The sequence below is a fragment of the Echeneis naucrates genome, chromosome 6 (genome assembly GCF_900963305.1).
Source record: "Echeneis naucrates chromosome 6, fEcheNa1.1, whole genome shotgun sequence".
Taxonomy (NCBI): domain Eukaryota; kingdom Metazoa; phylum Chordata; class Actinopteri; order Carangiformes; family Echeneidae; genus Echeneis; species Echeneis naucrates.
Window position 1 is genome coordinate 15,590,147 of NC_042516.1, and position 10,195 is coordinate 15,600,341.

At 41.4% G+C, this 10,195-nt stretch overlaps 1 protein-coding gene across 1 annotated transcript; it reads right to left on the reverse strand.

Moving 5' to 3' along the window:
* Positions 1-1,112: 1,112 nt before the first annotated feature.
* On the reverse strand, positions 1,113-7,414 carry LOC115044648 (neuronal pentraxin-2). Its single transcript, XM_029503782.1, has 6 exons — positions 7,314-7,414; positions 4,012-4,753; positions 2,643-3,051; positions 2,136-2,383; positions 1,551-1,730; positions 1,113-1,322 (listed from the first exon to the last, which is right to left on the reverse strand). Exons 1-6 carry the CDS (start codon positions 7,412-7,414, stop codon positions 1,113-1,115), a joined length of 1,890 nt encoding a protein of 629 aa, XP_029359642.1.
* Between the last annotated feature and the right edge of the window lie 2,781 nt (positions 7,415-10,195).

Sequence of the window (10,195 nt, forward strand, 5' to 3'; positions counted from 1 at the left end):
AATGGCATGAGTAGCACTATAATCTGTGCCTCAGCAGTTATGGCAGAATGAATTTAAGTAACTTTGTAAGATGTTCTCATTTAATTTCAGTAGTTTATACTGTTATTAATAAACACCCTAACAAAGTGCTGCATGATCAGACATCACCAGTAACTCAATGCTACATGGAATGAAAAACTAAAAATTAAATCTAACACATCTTTATTTACATTGTTTTAATATTTGGAAAAAGTAGCATATTACATAGATAGCATCAGCATTTTAATTTGGCCTACATTTAATGAATTTGATACAGTACAATAACAAACATACAGTCAAGGCCAGAAATGAAAAAGCCACGCTGCAATGACTTTGTCACACAAAAGACATCAGATTCCTCAAAGTTAAAATCAGATCTAATGAAAATAAAGTGAGGAATGTCGACAATTTGTTGAGTTCATTGAAGTATATAGAAAAGCTTGATTTAAAAACATACAGTAAGCTGTTTCATTTGCTGAACTTTTTGCAATTTAAAATTGAGAGTCCCTCTCACGATGAGCAAACCAGCAGAGACTGATCTTTTTTTTTTTTTCCCCCAAGAAATACATCAATCTATCTATGATACATAGATTATCAAAATGACACATCAATGCTACAGTTTCTTTGGTAAATTAGCTGTATCCTCCCTGGAAACCGTGTAAATTAGAGAATCCAGAGTACAAAAAAAAAAAAAAAAGATATCCCAGCACATTTCTACACATTCTTCACCACAACAGGAGCCATGCAAGGTCTGCAGACCCCACAGTGTTAAGTCTCATCAACAATATGACAATATGTCACATACAGCACTTGTCTGTTTAAGAGAAGATACTAGTGAATGAACACAGGTAACGAACAGTAACTAAGCCACTACACACAATCTGTAAACACAGATTACTTTTTATTTATTTTCTTTTTATGAAAAAGCCACTGATGAAATCTAAAGGAAGGCATTGAATCAGTGTGAAGTAGGTGTCACTGAATGAAAAAATAACAAAGGGGCTGCCTTTTATTCCTGCTCCTTCTTTGGTCCCTGCAGTTTGGATCAATGTTCTCAGTATTTTCCAGGATATATCCAACTTCTGCTGGTGCTCTCAGTGACACGGGTCAAAGGGGTATCTGGCAACACCTCCATTAAGCTCCACCTCTGTCTCAGACCAAGCGATGACGTCTCCTCTGAGGTGGCTGCCACAGGAAGCCAGGCTGTAGATGTCACTGGCACTTAGGACATGTGACCACATGTGGATGTCTGACATTTCACCCACAAATGACTGAGTGGCATCAAAACGGCCTCCCAAAGTGTCCTGGAGAAATAAGAGACAAGTACAGTCAAAATGTTTTGTTTTCACTCTGACTACGGAGGCTCATAATGGTCATTATTAGGGATATTTAGACTGCCAACCCTCTTAAAGTTAATGTGAAATCAGGGCAAATGGTTTTCGGACTGTGATCAATTATGTGAAAAAACTTTTAGGTTTCTTATTCAACTACAAAAATTTGTTTGCATCTGCAATAACTTCCTCTGACTTTACCTGCTCCTGTCCCAGGATGAAGACCCCTCCAGGTTTGATGGGGTGCCAGGGAGCGAGGTTAACCCCAGACCCTCTCTGCACTCCATCCTGGTAGGCCTCCCACTGTCCGTCCCGTGTTGACCAGGTCACACACACATGGTGCCACTTCCCATCACTCACAGACAGGGGCAGCGTCACGGCCTGCAGATGGGACAGTGGTGATGGTGAGACGCACAAACAAACAGCTTGGAATAATTCAGTAAATACGCAAACTACAATCAAAGAAATCATACAGCTCCCTTTGATATAACAATACAGTCATACTCCAAAACCTGCAAACAAACATAAAATAAGCAGCATTCCCCTTAAAATCTGCCATTAAAAACTTGGCTTCTAATTTTAAATATAACAACAATCACACAACCAAAATAAACAAAACAAGTTTTGGTTAACTTGCAAGTTGTGCTGTTTAATACTCAAAACTTAGTTGAGCAGCTTCATGATGATGGCTTTGATATATATATATATATATATATATATATATATATATACATTAAAGTCTTTAATGCTTTAATGCTGTACCTATGTCAGGTTCATGTCCCTCACCTTGTCATCAATCAGCAGTTCTATGGGGTTGTCACCCCACTCAATGAGCACCAGTTCATTAGCCTGTCCTGGGGCGGAGTAAGAAAACGGCGTCCCCAGACTGGGTCCCATTCCCGCCTTCATCCAAAGACACAAAGTCAGAGCGAAGATCTCCTGCAGCAGAGTCCTCTTCATCCGCCCATACATGTAGTTGGTTCTCATGGGAAAACTGATCTGAAAGGCATCAGGAATTTCGGATTTCGTCCTACCTGTTGATAAAAATGTACATTTAATGAAATATAAGATCATTCCTTTGCAGGAAAATTACAATTTAAACTTTCACTTAGTAACCGTTGCCACAATAAATTTTCCTTTTTGTTATGAAATTGTGCAATAGATGATCACAACTGTATTTTTCTGAGCAGTTAATTTGCAATTTCAGTATGTTAGATAATACACTTTCCAAGGCTTATAACACTTTTTTTTTTTTTTTCATCAGGACCGTCAGCACGTTGTTATGTTGTGTACCTGCGAGGTGAAGTTGGTTCAGTATTGATTCCAGTTTGTTTGAGTGGAAACCACCTTGGGGCCGTGGTGCTCTGTATCCTGTGTGTGGAAGGTAACTGTGGTTATCTGCTTCATTATTGTGATGGTTGTCGTCATCATTGTCCTCTTCCTCCTCTTCATCGTCTTCATGATTGTCTTCATCGTCATCATGGTGACCATCTGCATCATGATGGCCGTCACTGTGGCTGTCATTACGGTGATCTGCGTGCTTCCCGCTGTGCCCATCGTTGTGGTCATATGGGTGTCTGTCGTCATGATGCTCATGGCTGTTCAGGGCAGAGTTTTGGTGCAGCTGCTGCTCCAGAGTGCTGATCTTCCTCTGCAGCAGCTCCTTCAGAGAGCTAGAGTAGGTGATGGATGTGTTTCTCTTCTGCCAGAGAAGAGCACATAGACGAACAGAGATGAATTCTTGCTAACAATGAGTATTTCCTGTCATTCAGTCCCCGTGCTTCCTTTCTACAGCAGTCTAGACAAAGGGGCCAGAGCTGCTTTGGTAAAGTATCAAACTGGCATCAATGAGTCATGAATTGGTGTGTCCCCTACAGGCCTAAACGTCCCTGTCTTCTATTCACAGCCACTCATCATCTTCATGTTAAATGCTGTCGCTGTGTACTTTTAAAGTCCATTTCACAGCCATTGTATCTTCCTTTATGTGCCTCTGATTCTCTCCCTTTCAGGTAATCCAGGCTTTATGCTGTTGCAGCACCTGATTACCAGCCTGTCAAGGGAGATCACAATAATTACTGCTGATCAGAGACCCGTGCCACCTACACACACACACACGCACACGCACACGCACACGCAACCTGCAGCCCCTGACAGCCACCTGGGATCACGGTCTGAGAGTCAACAGAAATGGCCAGCTAAATACTCAGTCAAAACTGCAGGTAACTCCCGAGACGTTCAGATCTATTCCAAAACTTAAATCAATCCACTTTAGCCTCATACAAGAGTGACTAACATCAGTGATGTCCACCTCTGAGCCTGTTGCTGCTCCGAGATGCCCACTGAGGGACATCAAAGTGACTCTGAGTGAGTGGCTTTATGCGATTAAGTAAGTCATTGTTCTTTTGTTTAAAGTGCTCAGCGGACATGGTACCTTGGGATTTGTTAACTCAATTCAGTGACAGACAACAATGATGTATTCATACAAGGAAAAACCATATATGGGCATCCAGTGTATGCCTTCCAAATTCAATCTCTTTCTAATTTCTCAGCGGTAATAAATTTACTTGAACACAACTTGTCCTAACTGTATGTTGCTCTCTTTTTGTGCAGTTATGTCGGTGCTATTTGCAAGTTGAAAAAGTTTCCTCCTCTGGCTGCTCACCTGTAAGTTGTCCAGCCTCTCCTTCAGCGCCTGCAGCATCCGCTCCATCTGCTCTGGTGATGATGTGATGTCCCCTGGTGTCACATGTTTATTCTTCCCTTGGTTGTTGCTGCTGTGACCTCCATCCGATCGTTGCCCCCCTACAGAGGGGTGGTGCGGTGAGTCTGGTATGAGGTTGCTGTTTCCATGGTGACCATGTTGGTTGCTAGGGTGCCCATTGTCAGTGTTCGTGTGATGACTGACCGCTCCTGTGTGGTGGGAGTACGAGGTGCTGTGGTGCTCGTCGTGAGGCATCCCGCCCCGGCTGAAGCCCTCGCACAGAGTGAGTTTGGCCGTCAGCTCTCTGATGGTCTCCCTCTGGTCCAGGATGGTCTCCTTCTGCTGGACAAGGCTCTCCCTGAGGTGGAGAATGGTGGCTTTGGCCTCCTCACTCGCCCCCCACCAGCCAGCAGGAGGCGCACTTTGATGGCCTGTGGGCCCTGTTGCACCGACACCTGGACTCACAGTGGGGAAACAGGAAGGGTCTGCATCCACAGGAATAGGTGTGCAGACAAAGCGTGGGGGAGCGCTGAAGTCATGTTCTGACCCCGAACTGGCAGATGCGGGACTCAGGAGTAGTGCAAGCAGAAAAAGCACAACGGGAAGCTGGAATTGGTCTGCAGACTGAGAGTTCCTCATGATCTTGAGCCACAGTCCAACCAGAGAGCTAAGCAATATCTTGAAGTGAAGACTGAGCTGACTTCTTTGTTATCGTAAAGGAGAAATCAGGGAGCAAGATAATAAAGGTCTCCATTCGTGAAGCATCCACACATCAGTAAGGAAAGACTTGAGTATTTTTGTTAGCAAATTTGTTTAATCATGGATGTCGTGTTTTCCTTCTCTGCCACTGAAGAATGGAGAAAACCTGAAAAATAGAGCATCAGATCTTTGAAAAAAGTAATTCAGCTAACTTCACAAAGGGGGCACGCAATTTAAGATACACTTCTTAAATACTGTACTTTGTTTTGTATGTGCCTGAGCCTTGTTCTGTAAATGAAGCTGCATCTGGTTTGGTAATGAATAAACTAAAATGTAACATCTTGTCCAAGACCCTCCATGCAACTCAAAGGATGGTTAGAAGGCGTTTTAAACCAGGCTTGTCCTCACATCCTCTGTGTAATGTCACAGCAGGTTTGTCCTCTCTGTGATCTCTGACCAGTAACCTTACATGGCACATACATGTGCCAAAACAACCAGAGCCTATCCAGACAAGGATTAGTCCAAATCAGAGGTGTGACATCCTGACCAGACGGGCAAACAAGATCTTTTTGTTCTTCGGTGCGAGTTAATTCGATGGTTTTGACTTCCTCGAAGCCAAAAAGCCCGCAGTTACTCCCAGAATAGGTTCACCAACGTCAGTTCTGTACATGTTTCCATTCATATACGTTCTTTTTTATGTGAAATCTGTCTCCAAAACGTATCTCCAAAAACTCCCTGTGGTTCCGCAGGTTTTCACGCATCTATATCATAAAGGCCAGCTGACCTCTCTGTAACTGTAGCATGTTCTCCATTATGCAGGGTCGGCATTTTGAAATGGCACACGCGTGATGTGGCAGCTAAACCTCACTGGCCACCTGTTGTGCACAGTGGCCAGTCTCTATGTTGTGTGTGCATGTTTGAGATTGTGTTTGTGTTATTAGTTCTGACACCACTGATTTCATTTTATCAATAATGAAATAAGACTAAAGCGTTGAAAGACAAACGTCACTTCACTGAAATTTTTGTTAAAAAATGTATTGAGTGGCTGAAACAGGGGAAGAATAATTCACTATTTTTCTTTGTGAAGCATCTCTGTAAAAGCAAAACTGTTTTAGTGGGAAACAACCTGTGTAGAAAATGTGAGCTGCAGGCCTTGTTGTGATTTACGGGGCTTAGAGGAGAAACAGATGGTCGAGGTACAGAACTGTGTCACACCCAATCACCACCGTTTGACCTTAAGTGTATTACCACCCACAGGTCTCTCAATTAACCTAATTGCAAACAGTTGTCGTGCTACCTTAGCCAGAGTGTGTGTGTGTGCGTGTGTGTGTGTGTGTGTGTGTGGGGGGGGGTTTGTAATCCAGGGTGGATACCAGGTTTGCACTCTATCCCTGCGCCAGATGGTCAAGGTGGGTATTTAAGTCGTAAGATTAGTCCCAAATTAAAAACTGACGACTGTAGTTACATCTGTGAGTAATGAACGGTCATCACTCACAAATGTAACTACTTTGTGTTTGAAAACAACAAAACAAAAACTGTTATTTTGACAATATTTTGACAAAATAACTGTTATTTTGGCAGTGAATAGAGGGAATGGGGCTAAAACTATTAATAACTCAGATTAATGTCAACATCATTCTGGCAACTAGTTCAAAAAGACATTTACACTAATGGCGGCGTTGGGTAAGAAGTCTTTCTCAGTTTGACACACAGTTTAATTTTGCACATTGCAATCTGTCTTTTACTGAACACTGATGCTCAAACAACAGACCTGTTAATTGATTTTTCTTTTTATATGTCATTCAATTTATCATACAGAAATTTAGAATTAGTAATGAAAGAAGGACGCAGAGAAACACATCTGGACAGTCAACTCTATGTAAATAAATGTTTTTGTTTGTGACTGAGCAATCCTTGGAGACGCTTTCTTTGGCCACATCTTACAGATTTATGATGTGATGTGTGTTCATCACTTTATTTTCCATGGAAATTAAAGAAAATGAGACAAAATCTCCATCAGTAATGTGATTACGTGCATTTGCATATATTTGTTCAAAATTGTGTTTAGTCCATCCATTTAGTTTAGTCCGTCCAAAAAAAAAAAAAAAAAAAAAAATCACAATGCTCCCTGCAGTGTGAGCAACAAACATAATACACACACATCAAACCACTGATCAAAAACTGGAAACAAACAGGAAACAAACAGGAAACTGGGGATGTGACACTTCTGAGTTGCAATCAATAATGAATCCATAAAGGCTTCAGTGATTTACATGTTTTTTCTCTGACTCAAAGAGGATGTTACACTTATCAAATATTCATTTTTAAGTAAAATTTTCTTGACTGTAAAAAGTTTGCACCTCTGTGTTTCTAAACGCTGATGTGTGCACAGAGAAACTGTGGCTGCTCAACTCAATAACTTCTGGCTGTTTATAAGTGAAAAAGCATCCTTACCTCAGAGTCCCTGACAGTTTGTGTATCCACCCTGTGAACTCAGCTCACACGCTGATCAGATTGAGACGGCTTTACTCCAGAGGAGTAACTCCTTCTCTCATTGTCTCTACCTCTTTTCTCTCCTCCACTCCTCCCCTCCTTCCTCGTTGTTTTCCTTGGAAGACCACACCTCTTTTCCTGTCACGCTGTCTTTACGTTGACTTTTTGCCATATTATCACATCTCCAACATCTTTTGGTTTATCCATGGAAATGTTGGTGTAAAACCCCTTTTTTCTGCCAAACAAACACCTTTCTATGGTTGTCTTTTTTTTGTTTGTTTGTTTGTTTGTCACCTGATTTTCTTCTTTAAAACGGTGCATAAACATTGGCCTTAGCTCATCCAGCACAATGTCACATGGCTCACCCAGATCTCAGCAAAGGAGTAATTAGCCTGATTAGATCCTCGTCTGACTGTTGGCCAGAGAGTTGGTACCAGGACAGCAGATGGCTTCTTTAAGGTCGAAGTAAGACGCACAACAGACACACACACAATGGCATGTGCATAATAATTACTGCACAGACACGTATATTTACATGAACGTGAGGTGCCCCGTTCAGACACACTGGCATATGTCTGGTACGGCCACCTGATCTCTCATTGAAACTTGATTCAACAACACTGATAAGGCTGATGATAAATCAGAATATCGCTTTTTATCTTGAAATTTGTCACATTTAACCATTTTTTTTCTTTATATATATTCAGCACTACTCATTTTGTTTCCCGACAGCTGGTTTAAAAATAGCTGATGAAAATTGATATTCAGAACAGTCACGTGAAAATTAAATCAAAACTAAACTAGACTGACCACAACAGATTTTTTCAGTTCATTTGACACATGCTGAGTGTTGCGGATTAAACAGGTGATCTCAGGTGAACAAGGCAGGGAGTCGATGTTTGTGGCATGATTCTGTCACTGCGCCTGAACATTTCTTTAAAAGTCTCTAAAATCTTGCAGATGTCTCCTAAATATTTGTTTTTCTTCTCCATTGCAGCAGCCTGGAATTTCACTGAGCACAAAACGTCCCATGTCAAAGTGATGGCAGTGTGTGTACAGTACATACCCTCCTGTATGAGCAGTGAGTCGCTCGGTGCACTCTGCCCACCACTAAATCCGCAACAATAAATGCCATACTTACTTTTCACTTGTATGAAGTAATAGTTTTTTAAGCCAGTCGTGCCTGCAGAAGACAGCAGCAGCAACATCACATGACTCTTCCAGACATGGTAGTACAATAATGTTTTGGTTTTTTTTTTTTGTGTGTCTTGACTCATTTCACAAATAGGAACAGTCAGTTCTCTCCCCTCTGGGCAGCAAATTGCTGTCTTCCATCACTATTAGTTCAAGAGGCACATCTTACATTATTTTCCACTGATCAGTATCACGTCCTTATGGCCAGAGGTTTAAAATGATACTGGATAAAACCATCAAAGTAGTTGTTTCATATGTAATTCTACTGTGAGTTTACATCAAGGTGGTTTGAAGATTTTCAGCCACAACAGATGGTGGTTTTCTGTCATGACGTACAGAAATGTAAATGCTGCATGTGGTTTTGCTTATGTGTCAGTGAGCGCTAACTGTCTCCGACACTGGGTGGTCTTGACTCGTGTAAAACCTAAACACGACCTGTTTCTGGAAGTCTGCTGTGTGTGATGACACGTCATTGTATAAGATAAATGGAGAAATATATATGCCTCATTTTTATTGTTTAATAGGTCAGTGTGAGCTGAGTTCCTCTGTCTGTCAATCTCCTTAACTCGTGTGAATTAGGCCCTGAGGAAGCCAGCAGACACAAACAGCTTTACGGCTCAGGTCCAAGGACACAAGACCACAGACGCTCCAAAGTTCCCCTCAGCACTGAACCAAGTGACCCAGAACCCCACAAAGCATGTCTGCCTGCCACGGCTGGCAAACTGGAGGAAAACGCTGATGATAGAAAGATCCTTGGTGTGTCCCGGAGGAGACTGTGTCCAACAATATTAAGTACTCTGATGGTGCCAGTGATGTTTCTGATTGTGTGGAGAGACAATGAGCTGCAGTGACGAGGTAAGTACAACGATCCTGGACAGTGAAGACTGTAAAGTAACTTTATGTAGCTGGGCTGAATATCTCTTATTCTGCTTTCATTCATAACCGCCTATTTTATAAAGTACATACATGTCCATGAGCATCTTGTATTTTTGAATGTGCCACCTGCCCGTTCTGTTCTTAAAGATGCAGATTTACTGTTCCAGCTGAATTTGGCTCTCCAGTCGCTCTGATTGCTCTGATCAGACTCCCACAAACCATATGCAACAGGAAGTCATATTGTGCTGTTGCCATCCTGTGGACAGAACCTGCATCTGCAACACGAGATGGCTTCAGTCAAACATCTGAACTCCCTGCAGGTGATATCACACTCATACTCAACATGTTATTTTCTTCAGGAACCAAGTATCAACATTTAATGGGACATGAAGATAAAGTGTGAGTAAATGTTTATCAAAGTGCCTTCCACAACTCTTATGTGTCCTGCATAGATAATACACAATAAAGCTCTTCCACATTTTCTGAATATGTTTACAAACATATTCAACCATATTTTACAAATTGATTACATTTCAAGTGAGTCACAGTCATACGAATGTATTTCTGAAATTTAATTCTATCTTAAAAATGATAAAGATAAAGATGTGTCATAGAGAAGTGCAGGTGTCAAATATTACCTCTGATTTTGTAATTGGCCTTTGAAAATATTTAAGTAATTCAAGTGGGCAAATCACTAATGATGAAGTATTGGCTTGATTTCCCAGATTGTTATTTGTGCCAGCTTAACACTTTAAATAAAATTTTGGAAAAATCCACTGACTTACTAAAAATTCCTGGAAACATTTTTTTCCCCTTTAGTTCAAACATTACTGAGAGAGATCAGGTATACAAGGCCTCAGTCATTTTAATTGACATCTTGGTT

Excerpts from the sequence above, each read along its gene's own strand:
- LOC115044648 (XM_029503782.1), bottom strand. The coding sequence starts at position 7,414 with ATGGCAAAAAGTCAACGTAAAGACAGCGTGACAGGAAAAGAGGTGTGG. Across the intron at positions 4,754-7,313 it reads GAGTGGAGGAGAGAAAAGAG|AAGTCAGCTCAGTCTTCACT; the intron begins GTAGAGACAATG and ends ACGATAACAAAG. Across the intron at positions 1,323-1,550 it reads TCATCCTGGGACAGGAGCAG|GACACTTTGGGAGGCCGTTT; the intron begins GTAAAGTCAGAG and ends TTATTTCTCCAG.